The following is a 20,879-nucleotide window of genomic DNA, read 5'->3' as shown; positions in this document are numbered from 1 at the left end:
CTATGTGTGTCCTTTCAAAACATTAAAGAGAGAGAGGGGGGTTCCTTTGTCAGGAGAGAAAAGGTGGTTTCTAAAGTGATTTAGGAAATGGATTCAGTCAAAAACCCAGTGTATTCAGGCTCATGAAGCCAAGTCGGTGTGAGAAAGATTAGGTTGTGATCACAGAGCCACACTGCCATCTATAGGATTAAATTGGTAGCACAAACGTTTTAAAGTCAAGCTTTTTGGGGATTGCAAGCTTTCTGCTCTCATGACAACAAATGGAAGGCAGTAGTGCCATACAATCCCCCCAGAACACTACGCTCTCAAAATGCTGGCCTACTCGTTGTTCCATTTGTCTCTAAAAGTAGTATAGGAGGAAGAGCTTTCAGTTATCAGGCCCCACTTCTCTGGAACCATCTACCAACCACGGTTCGGGGGGCAGACACCCTCTCTACCTTTAAGGTTAGGCTCAAAACATTCCTCTTTGGTAAAGCTTTTAGTTAGGAACCAGCTCATAGCTCATAGTTAAGATGCAATAGGCATAGACTGCCGGGGGGGGGGGGTCTGGCATGCTCGGTTGGAGAGAGGTTGGAGAGGGCGTTAAGAGAGAGGTCATTTAGGCTAGAGAGGGACCGGAGAGGGTCCCATTCCTCTCTCTAACACTCCCTCTATGTCTGCTTCTTCCCTTGTGTGTTTGCTCCTGTACTCCTTCTGGCTTTTGTTTTGCAGGTCCGTGGGATCCTCAGTGTGGAGTTACAGAGTCTCAACAACTCTGTCTCCACCCTTTCCTCTGCACACACCCAACACAGCATAACGTGGATGGCTGTTCATCATAGGAATGGGATCCACACAAGGTTCCTGCTGCTTAACAGAAGGTTTTCCTTGCCACCATGATGAATTCATGTTGGGTGTGGGATACATACATATGTATGTGTATATACGTATATATGCATATGTGTGTATCCATAAAATGAAGAGTCCGTCCTTAAGACTGCTCTACTGTAAAGTGTCTTGAGATACCATTGGTTATGATTTGGCGCTATACAAATAAAAGATTGATTGATTGATTGATTGAGGTAATTCCATGCATCTCTTTGCAAATGTTGTGCATCGAAACATTGGGTGCAAATTTGTTCAAAAACACACTAATAATAGGCAGTGATTAAAGTAATAAATAGAATAGTTTTAATTTTGTTTTTTGTTTCGTTATTCGTTTAAAAAAAAATGAAGGTCTTCTCTCATATCATTGATCCGATTCTCTGTTAATGGGAGAAGAAGAAGGACACAGAGCTACATTCTGAGTCTGGAGGAAACAAGGGGAACCGGTGTCACGGTCTGAGTTCCCATCGGTCTAAGATGGGTTATGAGCATGCGCACTACCGGAAAATGAATTTAAGCTACTTCCGCTTAGCTTTTTTCTACTTCGGCTGTGCTGAGATAAAAAAAAAATAATTTCAAAGGTAATGTTATTTGTTGAGTGCTGAATGGTTCCTTTTCTTGTACAAAAATGTACAAGTGCTCAAATGTGTTTTAGAATTTATTCAATGCCGTTTTTATTATTACTACTTGTATTCTGTTTGGATAAAAATAAAGTACATGTTGGGAAAAAAACATGATTATAATAAAACTCCATACGAAAATAAATAACTTATTTAAAAAAAAGAAAAAAAAAACATGACTATAATTTACATTGCAGTAAAAAACAGTTAACCTAATGTAACTTTATTTTTTTTTTTAAATCAGTATAACCCAGTACGGGTACGTCTCAGTACGTAGCAGTCACGTACTGAGATTTTAAGAGGAACTCAGTAAGATATGAACTCAGACCGTGACACAGGGCGAGGTTGATATGTCGGAGCTTGATTCCCAGGAGGAAGCAATAACAGACTCAGACTGGTCTCAAGTAGGGAAAGGAGGAAATAGAAACCAAAAAAGAAATGACAGCACGGCAGGGATGAAGAATAAATGGGATTTAGAAGAAATCCAGCAGTGGTGGTTAGGATAGAGAGAGGATGGTAAGGAGGAAAACTGAACAAACTTGATTCAAAATAATATTAGAGTTGAGGGGTGCAGTTGAGGGATTTTGACCGAGTCCTTCTGTGTCAACTACAGAGTTGAAGAGTAAAGTGGGAGAGATTGAGATGGCGAGGTTTGTGAAGGATGGTAGTTTGCTAGTTATTTGTAAGAAAGTGTCTATTTGTACGGTTGTTGTACAGACAACCCTCGGTGCTATTGGTACGGTTACCAAAGTACAAAGCGTTTTAGGTTTAGGATTAGGATTAGGTTTGGGGTTAAAGGTCCCATGTCATGCTATTTTTCACCCATCTCCATTTGTTCTAAGAACCCCAAAAACATAGTATTTGAGGTTTATTTTCCCAAACTCGTTTGTTTTCCAGAGTTTTAGCCTCTGAAAAGTCACTTTCTGAGCAACTCTATACAAACAGGCTGATATGCATCCTACATATACATATTCATAAGTGGGCGTGTCTATAGATGGCACACTGACTTTCTCCTTCCCGCACGGTGACGTAGGGCCAAAGGACGGCCCGCCCTCCTCCCACCCACTCCTGCTTTATAAACACGAGACAAAGCGTGGGGACGGGGCGTTTGCCGGTACATACATATACTGTAGAAATTACATACATAGCACTGGGCGAAGGAAGCTGACATGCTCACCTTTGTGGGCGTGTCTGTTTACATGTCAATCATGGCAGAGAGCTTCCTGGAAGCGTGGCTTCTCCAGCTCAGTGCCGCGTCAATTTTGTCATCAAAGTGGGAACGTGTCATTAAATTGGAGCGAGGTGTTTAGGTTCACCCTGCAGTAAGAAAGGAGCAAATCACCCTCTAATTAATGATTGAGGGAATCAATGAAAAAATACACTTTGGGCATGTGTATGAAGCCCAAATAGCACTTTATGATGTTTAAAGCACAGAAAAGTCAATTTAGTGTAACATGGGCCCTTTAAGGTTAGGTTATAACCCTATATCGCAACATTTTTTAGGGTTAGGGTTAGATTTAGGGTTAGGTTGAGGGTATGGTTTAGTCTTAGTCACGTGACCTAAACTGGCCAAATAGGGGCACTGCGTACGGATAGAATGTCAGTATGTTGATGATCTTGATAGCCACTGCCAAAACAAAAGAACAAAAAGATTAGGCAATAAAAATGAAGACTGTGAGTGGAAGGTTGGTTTGTGATTGTGGAAAAATAAAGTATCATGAGGAGTAATAACAGGGATTGCAATTGAGGAGAAATTGGAGAAGTGGGGAAAAGAGAAAGGAGTGAAAAGATTATGCAGAGCTGAAGAAGGAAGGAGGGTAGAAAGTTTTTCTATAATGATTGAGTTTGAAGGAGTAATTCTCCCTCAGAGAATGATGATAGGGTACATGAGTTACCCAGTGAGGGCTTATGTACCCCTCCACTCAGGTACTACAGGTGCCAGAGGTATGCAGAGACAAACGGTGATGTCCTATGTGAGGAACACACGTTGGAGGGATGCAGTGAAGGCGTGCAGCCCAAATGCAGAAACTGTTGAGGAGAGCACCGTGTTATGGACAGGAAATGTGAGATAAGGAAGAAAGCAGAGGAAGTGGAGAAAGTAAAAAAGGTTTAATGACATCAGCTATGCTGAAGCAGAAGGAAAAAGAAGAGGGAGAGATACTGGAAAAGAGAAGCAAAGCAAACAGTGCAGGAACAGAGAGAGGAGGAGGAAAAAAACTAACAATGGTGATCAATCAGAGAAAGGAGGATATCAGTGGAACATTCTTTTGGATGGGTTAATCCTATGTATTGGGTATGTACTAATCAATTTCACATATCAGTTGAAACAGAGGAAGAAGCGCATCCTGATGCTATACACACTCCTGACCAGTGGCGGCGCAAATGCACTTACAGTTGTTTGCCAACCACCAGAAAACCTCAGAAGAAGAAGAAACCTTACAAACCATATCCAACATGGCTGCGCATCGGCTGGCATGTGTGGGGCTAAACGTCCTTTACTCCTCTGTTTGCGCCCCTACGCAGGTAAAGTCTGTTTTATAATCTATCTGTATGTGTAAACCAAGAGCGAAGGAAAAATGTGTAATATAATGATACAATAAAGGACAAACATTGGTAATGGCATTTAAAATAACTCCTAATGTCAGCTTTATGTCTAATTAGTCTGATGTGAAGTACATTGTTGCGTATTTATTATTCCACAACAAACGCACAATAATATAACCTATATATGTAATGTTCCAATAGGAATATGCATTAAAGTTTTCTCCTCAGTGAGGCAAGTAACTGCAGAACCTTTGTTTTTATTTTTGCGTTGGTTTGTTACCTCGCTAGCCACTGTAAAACAACACCTTTCAGCTGCTGATATAAACTTGTCGCATCGCGTTTGGTGTTTATTTGATGCTCGCAAGTAACATACTAATGCTTTCCTCTGCAAACTAATAATGCGCCAGGTATTTTAACAGCAGATGATGGAATAAGAGACGATCTCTGATGAAGCTTTCTGATTGTGATGATGGTTAGAGCCGCGTGTGATTCATCATAGTTTCATATAGAGGGTTTTCACGGCGCGTCATCAAAGCAGCCTGTTTACAAACAGCACACAAACGAGCAAATCCCTACTTTTGAGAGGAAATGGTGAACTATTGTCGTGTTTTTGGCTGTACTAATCGGTCAGACCGTGAAAAACATGGAGTTTTATGGACTGCTAAAAGTTCTAGTTATCAGGGAAGAACAATGAGTGCATTTTATAGTCAGTAGTTCTACATCAGGAGATCAGTGACATGAGACTCGCTCACCGTTGTAGCACTAGTTGTTATTGATGTATATGCAAACACAGCCGCCCTCATCTCCCGTCTTGCATTTAAATCCAGCTTCAGGTAGTCCAGTTTGTTCTCCAGGGAGCGGACATTAGAACACAGGATAGAAGGAAGCAGCCTTCTCTGATTATTAGCTTTTAGCTTGGTTGCAATTTTCTGGCCGATCACTGATTTTTTTAAAAAAATTTTTTAAAGCCTGACCTGCCGATTTCGATTTTGGCCTATCCCGATTTTTATTTTTATCTATATATAACAGAGCATGCACCTTGAATGTTCCAATCTTATTTTATTGTAAAGCATTGAACAACCGTAAAGCAATACAAGCTTGTTGTTTTAACTGCACATGAGGTACTGTAATTATCTCAAATATAAATGAAAAGTTTAAAGCATTGCTGTCCACAATACTAAGGCCCAGACCTGCTTAGTTTCCGAGATCTAACGGGATCGAGCAATGACAGGCTGGTATGGCCTTTGTCACACTAGCTAAGCTTTAGCATGAGCTTGATTTATCGCTTTAAATGCTGCATACTCAGTAGTGTGGTGGTTTCTTATGGTGAATAAGGTAGCGTTTTAAGCACAGCAGTTTTTCAATTTTATTAGCCCTTCAAATAAAACAAAAACAAACATGCATTCCAAAAAAACTAAAGTGCATTAAAGGGGAGGTATGATGAAAAAAAAATCACTTCATAATGGGTTTGCTACAGTGATATACATCACTTTAGCCTGATTCTGTTTCTGCCCTCCCTTGTTTATCCACATTTTGTAAAAAGTCAGCTTTAAACGGGCGAGTTGGATTTTGCCCACGTTGGCAGGTGATGTCACCTAACACGTCTCCTAGAATGTGAGCTCCTCCCTCTCCAACTATGTGGTTTAATATAGAATATATATTATATTTTATTGCCATATATGTAAATGCCAACTGCACTACTGTGCGCCCAAACTGCACTACTTTTTTTGCTGCCAATCATGTTGGGAGTCACTGCTTGGAGCCACGAACCCATTGTTTACACACATCAGCTGTTAGCACGCCATGCTAATGGTACACCAGCCTATGCAGCGAGACCCGGTGTAGTGTAAGGAGGGATATTTACAGATTCGTAGCTCCCAGCGCTAACAATGGACTCGGTTGTGGAGTTGAACAGCTTCCAACTTTTACATGGACGACAGAGTGGTAAGCGGAAAGGAGAGAGTCTGGCTGTGTTTGTGTGCACACAGCCAGTGAAAGGAGGAGCTGCTGCTCTGCTCCTGCAGAAACTGAAATTCACTGCACGTTGTTTGATTGCATCATTGCGTCATACGCTACTATTTGGCCTTGCTTTTAACTTGCTAAATCGAAGGCAGAATGTTGCTTTTTTTGTAATATTTGGTGGCCGAATATATTCAGCCACCAAATATTCGGTGCATCCCTATCGAAACGATCAGGATCGTGAAAGGATTGGGCACTGACAATGCCCACGCGCACACATGACTTGGTGGGCGGGGCCAGTCAGTCATCTCACAGCAGAAGGAGACAGTGGCTGACTTTAGACAGATTTTAAGACATTTGCATAGGCAGAAAAGTTTGGTTTCATATGCATAAATCGGCTGATCGCCGATCCTCCAAAATCGGGGAGATTGGTGCATCCTTCAATACATCCATGCTACTCACAGCATTATTTTAAACAAATCAGTGCAAAGGTTCCAAACTAGGCTGTAGGTATCATTTCATGGTTAAATATAAGTTTGTCTTTGTTTTTTTTATGTGACATGCCTGCACATGAACAGCGTTCCCCTCAGTAACATTAGTAACTGTGCAGGTACTAAGGAGCTGCTGGGCTACTGGAGAGCAGGTGAGATCTTACTATGTGGACTGGAGGATGCTGAGGGACGTGAAGAGGAGACAGATGGCCTTTGACTTTGCTGATGAGAGGCTACGGATCAATGCGCTGAGGAAAAATACCATTTTACCCAAAGAGCTCCAGGTACACTTGTTTTCCCACAAACACACTTTTCTCGGCTTGATGCTTTTAACTCATCACAGTGTAGCTAATAAATTGTGCCACTTTGTGGGTTTTTTTGTTTTTCTAGGAGATAGCAGACAAAGAAATCGCAGCCCTGCCCAGGGACAGCTGCCCAGTGAGAATACGCAACAGGTGTGTGATGACATCCCGACCCCGTGGTGTGAAGAGGAGGTGGAGACTGAGCCGTATCGTCTTTCGTCACCTCGCCGACTACAATCAGATGTCTGGGATTCTGAGAGCAAGGTGGTGAGCAGAGACCTTGGTGAATATTCTAGACAAAGTGCACTATGAAGAGTGGTTCAGAGGAGAGCTCGATGTCCAAATCTCAGATGTGTGTGGAATCTGTTTGTTCTGGACAGTAAACACTGGGCAATCCATGTTTTCTCTTTACTCTTAGAAATATACATGTTAATAATTTACATAATGTACATTTGTAGATCTTATGGTCTCTTGAAATGGCTCAATAAACATGTATTTAACAATTGTTTTGTGTTTGTGGTCATTATGGTAATAACTAACAATTTATCCAAACAGTCCATTAGAACTCTTTATTATTGCTTAACCTAAAGTTTGGTGGGTTTCTACAGACTCAAAAATCCACATATAATTGCATTAAACGTTTTTTTTATTCACTGAATAATTTATTAGTTGCTTTAATTACAGCTTCTCAATGTATAAAGAATAGTGGAATTCTATACTCTAAAAGCCATGTATAGCTTACCGTACATGTTGTGTAATGCATGTCGGACAGTATGCTTGCTTTTTTTACTGCTTTCAGCGGAGGTAGAATTTTAGGACCTTGGAACTTGTGGGATTCAAAGTAAAACGTGGATGACTTCTTCTTTTTGAAAAATAAATTAAAATCGGAAACCTTAAATTTTTTGGAGGAGTTGGAGTATGAGATTATCCACATAGAACTGAACACGTAACATGAATTTCTACCAGCATTGTGATATGGCTCAAACTTGATATGAACCCAAAAAACATAAAATTGTTTTTCAACACCCAATGAAAGGAAGAGGAGAAATTGAGCACACCTGCTTCATTATTCATTGTTCAGAAATATAAAGAAGGATGTTGGTGTATATGCTTAAATACTGTATGCAATAATGCATACACTGTAGTATTACTACAATATATAAAATATTAAATCTAAAATTTATTGGATGAACTACTATTTCAAAGTGTATTGAATTAGACAATATATAAACACTTTTAATAATAAATCATATACAAACTTTTACCTTGTCAGCTTAAGCTAGTCTGTTGTCAGAACAAGCAGAAGCCTACTAACTAAGAATGAGATAAAACATTAGACTAATAATTAGGGATGTCCCGATACAACTTTTTCACTTCTGATATGATGCCAATATTATACCAATATTGCAGCCTTGCGTATCGGCCGATACTGATATTGATCCAATACGATATCAGCACGAATCATACATACTTGTATGATTATTTTTTAGTGTGGAATGTTAGAAAAGGCTTAATCAAGGGTTGTTACTCAAACAGAACAATAGTCAGCAACAGTAGGTATGAGAAAAACTGATCCATTTATTATTAACCAATTGGTTACATACATCTAAACCTTCAACATACGATCTGCAGTGTTCTACAATTTAATAAAATAAATAAAAAATAAATTATAAGACCAGCGCCAATGTTAAGGTGAATTACAGCCACCTACTTTGTTGTCGTGTGAACCACAGTCACCAATGGATAGAAGTGCTGGAGCGGAAATTTTTATTGGAGCGCTTATCTCAGTGGTTACAGATGCAGTCCAAAAAAATCCGATAATCGTTTTCTGGCTAATATCGGACCAATATCGGATCGGGACACCTCTACTTATAATTTAAACTCTGATAAAACAACAAAAGTACACTAGAGCAGTGACATATAGGCTTTCCTACAACCAAGTTTAGGTTTTACAGGTAAGTCTTTTGTAATCAAAATTTATTTATTGCACAATGCACAGCCCAGTTTGGTCATGTGTTGGACAGGTCAGTCAACATTGTGCTAGGAAAGGATCAGAACAGAAAAGTATTTTCTGCACAGATATGCCAGAGGTACTTGATTTTTAAATCAATATGAGTATTTCTTGCATTTTGAAGGAGGAATAGTTGTTGTCTAGCACTATGACTGGAATATAATCTGAAGACTTGTAAATTCAAAACCTTGTTTATTATTTCCCTTGACAGGATAGGAATTTTTTATTTTATTTATTTATTTTTATCGTTTAATATGTCACTTCACCGAACCCGAATTTACCCCTAGGATTAATAAAGTATTCAAAATTACAATTCACACTTATACCATTAGGTAGCGCTAATGCAGCTTTTCTAAGTCAAAGCATTATTTCTAACAGAAAAGAAGATTTCTCCCGTCTCTGAAACCCATGAAGAAGAGTAGATGGCGCTAATGCACCGCTTTGTGAAATGCCTACCGCCAATAAACTCAACAGAAGAAGAAGACTGGGAAAGCCTGTGTGTGAAAGTGCGTGAACGCATGCTAGTTGTTGTGTTTTACATCGCCGGCAAACACTGAGCAGAAATGGATCTATCTGAACAGGTAAACAGTATTTTTTTTTTAAAAAAAATGTATTATCACTGTCAAATCAAACCAAACCATCAAGCTTTTTGCAATTATTGCAGCTATTTTCCATTTTGAAAGTAGCTATCCGCAAGCTAGCAAGCAAATGTCAACTGCTACAAATGCTGTTCTTTCTTTTCTTTTTTTTTCTTTCCCATCACTGTTTTGTAAATCGTTACCTTTCAATTAAAACCAAATTATTTCACTTACTCTTTTCTTTCGTAGTTTTTGTGCACCGTTTGTAAATTGAGGAGTTTTCTAGAACGTTCTAGAAACTCGTCCAAGCTTAGCTCGCGCAGTAAAAGTGAAGGTTGGGAATAGGTTGGACTAATGTTTACTCAGCATTTTACATCTGATTAGCTGTAGTTATTATTCGTCCTAACTATTAAGAGCCTGGTTATTAATAATAACATTAATAAAAGAAAGTGTGTTTTCGTACTGTTGCCGTACGGACAACCGTTGTGCTATTGGTACGTTTACCGAAGTACACGTACGTAGCATTTGGTTTAGGTTATAACCCTATATCCAGTGGCGTGCACAGACATTTTGGGGGGCAGGTGCTCAGTGGAAAAATAAGGGCACGTTTTGCGGCATGTAAAACTGACGGCTGCCTTGTTATAGCAGTGTGTAATTTAAAAAAAAAAACCCAAACATTACATGCACGTGTTGAATGTAATTGCCTATTTATTTATCTCAATATTTTAATAAAATTACTCGACCTTTGAACTGGTACAGTTTCACACTATAGCACTCTCACATACAGTTGCTACATCATGCCTATTCTTGTTCTCCCTCATTCTGGTCATCAGACAGATCTTCTGATTCTGAAACTGTGCATAGACTTGGTGCTGCTATGGACTCTGCTTTATCTGTAGATGAATCTCAGATTCATCTATCTCAACTTCTTTGCTGGTCGATGGCCTACTGCTTCCCTTCTGCAGCTGATAGAATAAAACAATAACAGTTTTAGTGATAGCCTATTTTTAAGGTTTAAGCCTATTAAGGTAAATACAAGATTACTGCAAGTGTTGTAACATAGAAATAACTTGTCGGTACAAAATAATATAATTAGCTAAAATAGCTTAATGCCTAATTCAGTACAGCCAAACCATTTTGTGTAGTTAAAATAAAACATGGACAGCTTTTAAGATATTTCAGTAAAATTAGAGGAACAGTTCAACTTTAAAATCTGAGCTATAAAATGTCCTAAACAGTGAACATGACTCATGACTCTGATCTTTCATCTTCATCTTCGTCTTCCTCAGGGCTCGAGACTGCGACCAAAGTGGTTGCATATGCGAGTATGTTTTCAGTGTGTGCGAGTGAAAATTTTATCTGTATGCATCCGTGCGAGTGCGTATGGGTGACCTTATTTTGGACGGAGCGGCTGAGCACTTCGTCACGTCCCACTGAGTGCACTTCTCTCTCTCTTGCTTCGCGCTCACAACATGGCTGCGGGTAAAGGCGGGCATACACTGTGCGATTTTTGGCTTATTTTGAGCCGATTTTCGACTCGTGTGTTTATTTTGTGGGGTCGTGCGAGTCTTAGCTAAATCGTGTGTCGTGCATCGTGTAGTATACATGGGGTCATGAGAAGCAATGAACACCTCATGACCAGCTCCCGATCAGCAATCGTAGGTCGTAAGGAAATCAAACATGTTTGAAATCCAGTCACTCCTCGTGAGGGTATCTCACTGTTGAAGCAGTGCCACGGACCGGCTTACCGTAAACGCTCACACTGCGCATGCGCAAACACAGTAGGACTGCTGTAAAATTGACGGACTGTACTGCCCACATCTGTCCAGCCAGCTCCTGGTCCATCACATCGCCATCTTTTCTTTTTTAAAACTCTTTGTGCTGAGATTTGTGTCTCTCCACTTCTGGGTTTTTCTTCTTCGTCTGTTTTAATGGTGACGCTACAGAGTTATTCTTGTTCTTCTAATTTGTACGTTGTATTTCCGGAAACAAGACCCCGACGTGTCGTATATGAACATACAGTGTGAGCAGTCAGCGTGTCGGACCATACAGTGTGAGAACATGCTTAGCGAGCGGCGCACATTCGGGTTCTGCACCGGAGTCGCACAGTTTGAGCTGGAGCTGAGTATAACGATTGAAAAAATCGCACAGTGTATCCCAGCCTTAATGCAATGGTGAATGTGCCGAGTATAAACACCAATGTGCTCCTTTGGAGTGCGCACGGTCCGCTATGAACGAGTCCTTCACTGAGTGCACGCTCACATTGAGGGCAGCAATAAGAAAAAAAAAAAGAACGTGCCCAGCGCAGTGAAAGAGCGTACACACGCATCAGAATCAGCATGGAGGGACCAGAACTGATAGACTATGATGCCAGGACAGATGTTGAGCTGTCCTGGCATCATATGAATGTTTTAATTTTTACAGAGGCTTTTAATGATTAATGACAAATAAAATCAAGATATAACAATTTGTTAAACTAAAATAAATCACGTTGTGCAATGACTCAGCACCTTCCTACTTCACCTCCTGCAACATCTACAGACCATCAACTTTCCTTGAACCCGTGGCTAACTTTAAGTTTTAAATTCCTGGTAAGATAACTAAACCAACAAAAACACTATTCTGGAAGAAAATAGAGATTTTATTTGTGTGGGAACAGATTGATTGAATCGCCAATGTGCCGGTTAAATATGCATGCTTTATGTGTGGCAAGCAGTGTTTGGAATAATGGCGTTTAAAATAACGGCGTTAGGTAAAGGCGTTTGTTTTTCAGTAATGGGGTAATCTAACTTATTACTTTTTATGTCGTTTCAACGCCGTTATCGTTACTGAACGTTAAATGCGGTGCGTTACATGCATTGATCAAATAAACTGTTATCCGAAAGCATCCCCGGCTTCTTACTCAACTGTAGTGAGGAGGTGGGTTAAAAACAAGGTGAGCGATTATGATTGTCTAAGGCGACGTCATGTTTCATGGTAGCCAATCAGAGCCAGTGTTTTTACACATGTGCCAGCAAGAGGAGGCGGGTTAAAAACAAGGTGAGCGATTATGATTGGTTAAGGCGACGTCATGTTCCATGGTAGCCAATCAGAGCTAGTGTTTTTACTCATGTGCCAACAGTGATGGTGAGCGTGGAGCAGTCCTATGAAAAGTTGGCATTTTTAAGGTTACGATACAAACACTACTTTAAATTAATTGTGGTTAAAAACAAGAACGTGCATGTGAAGTGTTCGTTATATCCAGGAGAGAAGACTTTGTCGACATCCGTTGTAAGCAACTCAAATTTAATGAAGCGCCTCACAATGACACATCTAAAAAATCTGAATTCTTTGACATATAGCAACTTTTTAACAGTAATGCAAATAGTTACTTTCCTTGGTAAGGAGTTACTTTTATTATAGAGTAATTCAGTAATTTTTGGATTAAGTAGAGCAACTATAACTAATAACAAGAAATGGGCAATTAGCATATGTTGACCACATGATCATGCGTTATCAAATTCAAGTTAGTTTTTGTAGTTTTTCAAATACATTAACTAAAAAAAATCTTCTTTATATAACATTGTGTTCATCTAAACTGAGATGCGTAAGAATTTGAAGATGCAAGATACTGCTTCTCTCAATGTGAGCGCGCACTGAGGGGCTTGTTTTGCCTGGCTCCGTTCTCGGACCTCGTGCACTCCAAAGGAGCACATTGGTGTTGATTCACCATTGCAAAAACCGCAGCCAAGTTGCGTGAGTGCGCACCGTCTCCTCACCTGCATCGCTGAGAGCAGAGGGAGAGAGGTGCACTCTGTGGGACGTGACGGAGCGCTCAGCCGCTCAGTCCAAAATAAGGTCACCCATACACACTCGCACGGATTTGACCAGTTAAAATCTTTACTCGCACACACTGAAAATATATTCACATATACGACCATTTTGGTCGCAGTCTCGAGCCCTGCAAATTAGTGTTAATTATGTAGCCTAATGTAAACCTACACAATAGCCTACTAAATTTTAATCTTAAGTACCGATTTTAAAATCCTTTAATTTTCTCAAAAATCGACAGTGCGCCTTATAATCAGGTGCGCCTTATGTATGAAATTAACTACTGTGCTTCAACATACTGAACTGAAAAAGTGAGTGTATTGTTCTGTATTTTGTGTTAAACCTGAACAATGTTGAGAGTTATTGTTAATGACTTGAATAAAGTTTGACTTATCTGACTATTTTATTTCACTTAATGCGTCTTAATAATAATAATGATAATAACAAACCGTATTAGTCCTTATAGTCCGATGCGCCTTATGTATGAAAATAGACCCAGTCAGACCCATTCATTGATAGTGCGCCTTATAATCCGGTGCGCCTTATAGTCCGAAAAATACGGTAAGTATACTGATAGATTCACATGCTGTAGGACACCAATGACAAACATCACGTAATATCTATTAATGATTTAGGGTAGCGTCTAGCTTGTTAATCAGGTGAGCAGTCGGCTAATTTATGCCCAGCTGTGTGGCGTTGAGACAGGCTACTTCACAACAGAGACAAATAAATGCAAGTTATAGCTTGGCAACTGAGGCTTAGGGGGCAAACAACACACTTGACTTGATTCATTTTTGTGTTACCTGACTGGTGGGCAGGAGAGGTGTGTTTCGGGCTGTAGCTGTGCACTATCTGCTGCTACAACACTCCTCCGTTTGTGTCCGCTCTGCGAGTTCATGTTGACAGAGGTGTGTGCCGGTGGGGTGGGGGTGGAGAGAATATTAAGTGGGGCATTATTATCACATGCTTTTAATCGATGAGCACTTACAGATGATCATGTCAGCAAGGGCAACAAAAAAAAAACCCACAGACTTTCGAAAGGGCACTTGCTTGGTTCAGAGGGCAAAGGGCAGGTGCTTTAGTACCACCTAGTCTCTAATGTGCACACCACTGCCTATATCACAACAATTTTTGGGGTTATATTTACGGTTAGGTTTGGTTTAGTCACGTGACCTAAACTGGCCAATGATGGGCGCTGTCAGCTGAAATACTACATATCCCATTTTTAGTTTTGAATGTGAAAAATTATGCAATGTTTTTTAACCATGTCTGTGACCTTTTTGCTAACTCACTGAAGATACTCATACGCAAGATTGTCACTTGCTTATAGATTATGTCTGTCTGCATTTTTCTGGTAAAACAATCATGACTTACTGTATTTTTCCTTTTCAGAATGTGAATTTCCCTTTCAGTCCATTTTAAGGGATCACGGAAAATCGAAGTCCCCACCTATCGTTATAGTTAAATCTATGAATGAAAATCTTACTTCTTAGACACTCTACCTATTCCAGATCACTCAGTTGGAGGCAGACGTGCAGGAGTTGGACTCACTCTTGGAGACGGCAGAGAGAAAAAGAGTCCAGGACCTCCTAAAAGAGGAACTGAAAAGGGTGGAGAAAGAGCTCACAACCAAACGACAACAGAAGGAGCAGCAGGCGAGGAGGGAGGCAAACCCGCCTGCAGCACCTAAAGCAGCATACACTGTAAAGATCACCAGCTATGGTACGTAGGTATTGTCTGTTTAAGTGAGGACATTTGATGATTGAAAACATCTACCAGCTGATGGAGGGCGGTCTCATGTCTTTATTACAGCTTGGGACCAGTCTGAGAAATTTGTCAAAATATACCTTGCCTTGAAAAACGTGCACAAAATCCCATCTGAAAATGTGGAAGTCAACTTTACACAAAGGTAATGTTACATTCCAAAATCACTTTTTTTTTTTTTTAACTTTCATCACAATGTTTCTGTGCTGTCTGTTGCAGGTCTTTTTCTGTGCTAGTAAAGGATCTGGATGGCAAAAACCATCAGATGACAGTTCACAACCTCTTGTATCCAATTGATGAGAAGGACAGTTACAAAAAGGTTGGTTTGGTTTCACACATCAGGGCTTCAAGAGGTATTACAAATATATAGTATGGCCATTAAATTGTTAAATAAGGTAATATTAATATGAAATATGTTTTATTATTCTTAAATATCTATTTCCGCAATGGTCTTTTTATTTCATAATGTCGTTTTTCACAATGGCATTTTTATTTCATAATGTCGTTTTTCAGCAGAATGACTTCGGTCTGTCAATCAAAGCTAGTGGGTTGGACCTCGGCTTGATCCTTTATTGATTAGTTTTCCTGGACATCGGTCATGGCTGTTCTTTGACCGACACAGTGGTTGCAATGGGAGGGAATATAAGTAAAAGTATTATTAATAATAAAAAAAATAAAGCAAGAAAAGTGCAGTGAGATGTGTCTAGCTTGAATGTATTCATTTTGAGTGAGGGAGCGTGTGCATGCGCGTGGCCGATGTGCGCGCGTGTGGGTGTCAGTGGAGCAGATGTGTGTGTGTGTGTGTGTGTTAAGACCTGGGTTCAGTCCAACACAGTGACCGTAACAGGTAGCGAGGTTTATGTTTACAGTGCAGGTAGTTAATAAAGTACAGTTCTCCAACACCAACACAGCCTGTTGTTTCTGCGCAGTTCCACTTTTATCTGAGGATTTAACACCGGAGGAGGAGCTACATTCAGCTCTGGAGAGTAAGGACCTCCCCTGTGTCCCCCAACCACGGTTAGGAGATGAAAACAGTAAAGGTTTTAACAAGAGAATTACATCATTACTCGGTCTGTGAATTAATATTTATCTGCTTTTGGCTTGCAGTTTTTTGGCGTCAAAAGTTGTCATATAGCAACCATGGAAGAACGTACGTTGTAACAAAAAAACTACAGATCGTTTACATAAACCGAATGGATACTATGAAATGTAAGGGTACATTTCTCACTAGAAATGTCATCAAAACATTTCTAAAGCCACAATCTATCTTAAAATAAATGTCTGCCATGTTTTTCATTGCCCGTGGGTGGAACACAGACCCTCAGCGTCGAAAATAAACACCAAAGGGGTACCCCGTGTGTCGAACACTGACGCTGCTGAAAAACGACATTATGAAATAAAAAGGCCATTGTGGAAAAGGACATTATGAAATAAAAAAGTCCATTGTGGAAATAGATATTTAAGAATAATAAAACATATTTCATAATAATATTACCTTATTTAACAATTTAATGGCCGTATTATATATTTGTCTGTTGTTTATTTATTTCAAAATGTTGTTTTTATTTATTTAATTCTGACTCTTTTGGGCTTCCATATTACACTGGTTTGTAAAGCATTATCTTGAAAATCGTTTTTCCTACAGGTGCAATTTTTGTGTATGAAATAAAGAACAGATCTGTGTGAATTATTTAGACTCACTCTGCTGAATCCCATTGAAGTAAATACTGTATGTACCATCTTATATTGAATGTACATTTTTATTAGTGATTTACCACTTCCACTCCATTGGTCATGTGACACAGATAGGATAGGATCATACACAATGTTAAGACTTTTGTCACTGCTTGCAGATTTCTATTTATCATGCTTAGGAGAGCTTTCACCTTTAGTGAATTTACTGAAGCCAGTGCCCTGATCAAACGATGACGTTGGTTTTTTGTAATTTTCCATTCCTGTTTTCATGTTGAATTTAATTCCTTTTTTTTTTTAGCACTGTTGAATCTATTTTATTTGATGCAGGTCAAAACAGACATGGTTTTAATCATGTGCAAGAAGCAATCGGCGAAGAAGTGGGACTGCCTCACAACAGTAGAAAAGCAGTCTAAAGAAAAAGAGTAAGTTTAAAAAAATTTCATGGATTAAGTCATTGATGGTAATCTGATTGTGCAATGATACTGATCTGCAAATTTCAAATGCTGTTTATTTATAAGAAGTCAAGGCAGTCTTGCATTACATGTCAAAACTCCAGAGAAATATCTGAGTGTTGTGACAGGTTTTAAATTTACTGACATCCCCAGCATTTGGTATCAAGTGTTTGTAAAGAAAACTGTTGCATTTAAATGGGGTGGGACGATGCATTACAAGTTCACAATGTGATGCACAATATAGGAGTCATGGGATTACCAGGATATTTATTAAGAAGAAGAGTTTTTTAACGCACCTCTCTCCTGCATGTATTCTCTGGTCCATGTGCTTGACACGCCCATCGCACGTAAATCAACCAAAACTCTGTCAATGAAGGCGTTCTGAAGCCTGGGCCATGATGTCATTTTTTTTGGGCTCCGTGAGAATGATAAAGCGCATTGTTAATTTGAAACGCCTTCGGTGAAAAGCAGTGTAACAGGTTCATTTAATAAGATTATATTTCAGTCCGTGCCACAGTTAAAATCTCTCTTCTTTCCCCCTCATACTAATGACAGATTAACATTTTTTTTGCGTGGAAATCCTTTTTTTATATGTCATATAGTGAAATGTTACACATTTTGTCTCATCTAGAATGGTTAAACGTGTAAATGTGAACATATTGATCCCCTTGCCACCTCTGTAACAGCGTCAGTTTGTCAATGGATTATTTCTGGGAGTCTCTTTTGCAATATTATAAGTCACTGTGGCATAAATTGTAACTGAGTCCAAACTTCTCGTGCAATATAATGTTTCACTTTATTGGCACTTATTCCAGGTTCAGAAGCGCGTAAGAGGAAAAGAACTTAAGCCATCGGGAGAATGCGTGTAGGGCCAGATTTTAATGGGTCACTCCACCCAGAGTGCGTAACTGGGATCAAGGCTTGCAGTGACTGACTTAAAGGGGACATACTATACCAATTTTTCACCTTTTAAAACAGTTTCCTGTGGTCTAAATGACATATCTATGCTCGTCTTTGGTCAAAACATAACATGAATTAAGCAAGAGAGGAGATTTAAGACCGAGTTCTTTGAGAGCGCTCTATTTTGGAGGGTGTGTCCCTGGATTTGCATAGACCTCCCCTTCCCCCATGTCTCTCTTCAGTGACGACTCCTCCGTCTGTAGAGCCGAGGCAGCAGCCCCTTCCTCCCACTACAGTGACACAGCTGCAGCGGGAGGCTTCCTCAACTCACTGAGGCAAAATTAAAGCGGTTAACTTCTTGAATAAGCCTACGTTCTGAGTTAACTCATCCTTTAGTAACTCCGTAAGTTGTTCATTTAAACCGTAAAAGTGGCGCTGTAATAAGTACTGTAAACTTAAAGTGATCAGCCCTCTCTCTCTCTCCCTTTCATCTGGCTCCGCACACACACAAATACACCTGGTAATGACATCACTGAAGCAATGGAGTGACCAAAAACCACCTATGTTCAAGCGACTCAACACCGGCGATTGAAGTGACTTCGGTCGCTACAGTCGCGTTTGATGTGAACACACCTTCACTCCTTCGCTAGGAAAGAAAACAATGGTGGACTTTTGCAAAAGTTTTCATCAGGTTGGGGGCGGAGTCCATCGGTGGAGTCACCAGCGGAGGGGAGGGGATTTTCTTTCCTGATTTAGCTTGTGACGTCACAAACTTAGAACATTTGAAACTGAGCATTTTTTCCTTTGTTGTACGACTTACACAGACCACAAACAAAGGACTGGATGGTTTTTTTTTCACATTTTGTGTGCCGGTGGACACTCACGTTACCTCATATGTGATCAAAATAACTGCAAAAGTAGATTTTTAATAATATGTCCCCTTTAAGTACAGGGGGAGAATAGCGCATAGTCAGAAACAGTTTGACTTACACACAGGGGAGAATAGAGCCCTTATTGAATTGAAATGTATTTTACTTTAACCTTGGTTATATTAGGTTTCAAACTGAATATAAAAAATTAAATAATAACATAAATAAGGCTTCATCCAGTGCCAGACTAACAATTAATGCTAGTCTGAAACTAGAACCACACAGCTGATGCATTTTCATATATTCATTATGAGTTATGACGTTCTTAAAGAAAAGAAAAATGCCAGTCAATACCAGGGGTAGGCAAACTGTGGCTTGGGAGTCACTCGTGGGTCGCATTAACACGTGCAATCAGACATTAAGATTGTTACAGATCTTTTCATGGTGCATGTATGACATCACATGAAAACAACATTGGACTGTCGGTGCTTTTTCATATACATTTTGCAAAAGATTAATATTGTTAAAGTGTTAAGTGTATATCTTTTCCCCAATTAAGTGTTACGGTCACTAAGACATTTACGTGTGATTTAGTGAGGTGTGATATTACAAGCATTACATAGATTTCATCAGATATTCAATGGTAATGGAGGAAATTGTTTGCAAATATAACAAGTATGTTTAGAATAAGGTATAGAATCACTGAGCGTACATAATAAAATTGAGACAACAAGCAAACGTTCTCTTTTCTCTTCAAACAGCAAACCCAGCATGGATGAAAGTGCAGACCCCAGCGAGGGCCTAATGAGCATGTTAAAGAAGATCTACGCTGAAGGTGATGACGAGATGAAGAGGACCATTAACAAAGCCTGGTCGGAGTCCCAGGAGAAGAAAAAATACGGCGATGACACGATGCACTTCTAAATACAAAGGTTTTCCACTAGTAGGGTCAAATGAGAACCACTAGGAAGCTGTATTCGTATTGTATGTTAGAAACAACACACACACAATGTTTCCCAAGGAATGAAGCAACCATCTTCAAGTCATCCAATAATTGAAAGCATACATCTGTTTGGAATATTAAGCAATCGATGGCTTCAAATCATCTAGTTTCTGATGGCTCAAGTAGATTTTATTATGATGTCTGTATTGAATTTAATTTTTATTGCTGCTTTAAAGGCTTAAAACACAGCAGTGGTTCCTTTTAAAGTAGTGAGCAGGTAACAACACATGATCAGTAGGGTAGTTATTTTGTTAGTTTTTTATATCAGTCTGTCAGCATTCATAGTGTAGGTCTGTGCAGGACACATTCAAGTTGTAAAACAGTGGTAATGTTCTTCCTCAGAACAGGGCATGCAGCTTTCTGGAGTTAGCTGAAGTCTCTCAAACACTCCTTTTGGGGACAGCTCTTCCATCTTTTCTTCAAGCCAACTTTTTTTTTTTTCTTCTCATTTTATGAAATCACAGCTACAGACTGTTTCCTCTTGTATCAGCCTGATGTAGTCATGTTTGTTGCTGCATGCATCTGTTTCTCTGTCCTATTGTCATTCACCACCATGGTGATAACTTAAAGTAATAGTGTCTTTTCTGTGTTTGGCATGATTTTCCTGAACATCGCCAATTTCCAGACTTTAATTTTTTTTAATTCATTTTTTGATAAGCATCGTAAAAATCTCCCAGTTTTTCCATGAACTTGTAACAAATATAAATGTTGAACTGAATCTTGTTTGTCCTTTTTGAGAGCCAGAAACCTGATGCAAGAGTAGAAAACAAACAAAACAGTAAATGTTAAATTATAAATTTAAATGTAAAACCTTTCTAAACTGCCTTGTCAATAGTTTTACATCAATGTAAACATTATGATGAATCAGTATTTTGTGTGACCAGCGTTAAGATCTTATTTTCTGAACTTTAACAGACTCCTTGATGTTTATATCATGACTCTGGGGGTGTCTACATGCTACTGGTACTTATAGAATAGTTGTTTCTTAAATTAAAAAAAAAAAAAACTCGAAGCGCAAAT

The 20,879-nt window shown here is 39.4% G+C and overlaps 2 protein-coding genes across 2 annotated transcripts; both read left to right on the top strand.

Moving 5' to 3' along the window:
* Positions 1-3,898: 3,898 nt before the first annotated feature.
* Positions 3,899-7,282, top strand: mrps14 (mitochondrial ribosomal protein S14). Its single transcript, XM_028473290.1, has 3 exons — positions 3,899-4,004; positions 6,595-6,759; positions 6,866-7,282. Exons 1-3 carry the CDS (start codon positions 3,936-3,938, stop codon positions 7,046-7,048), a joined length of 417 nt encoding a protein of 138 aa, XP_028329091.1. The 5' UTR covers positions 3,899-3,935; the 3' UTR covers positions 7,049-7,282.
* A 1,930-nt stretch (positions 7,283-9,212) lies between these two features.
* Positions 9,213-20,577, top strand: cacybp (calcyclin binding protein). The gene is made up of 6 exons (XM_028473289.1): positions 9,213-9,369; positions 14,688-14,898; positions 14,989-15,085; positions 15,160-15,259; positions 16,963-17,057; positions 19,618-20,577. Exons 1-6 carry the CDS (start codon positions 9,352-9,354, stop codon positions 19,778-19,780), a joined length of 684 nt encoding a protein of 227 aa, XP_028329090.1. The 5' UTR covers positions 9,213-9,351; the 3' UTR covers positions 19,781-20,577.
* Positions 20,578-20,879: the final 302 nt, after the last annotated feature.

Source organism: Gouania willdenowi, chromosome 17 (genome assembly GCF_900634775.1).
Source record: "Gouania willdenowi chromosome 17, fGouWil2.1, whole genome shotgun sequence".
NCBI lineage: Eukaryota > Metazoa > Chordata > Actinopteri > Blenniiformes > Gobiesocidae > Gouania > Gouania willdenowi.
This window is presented reverse-complemented; position numbering and strand designations above follow the sequence as displayed.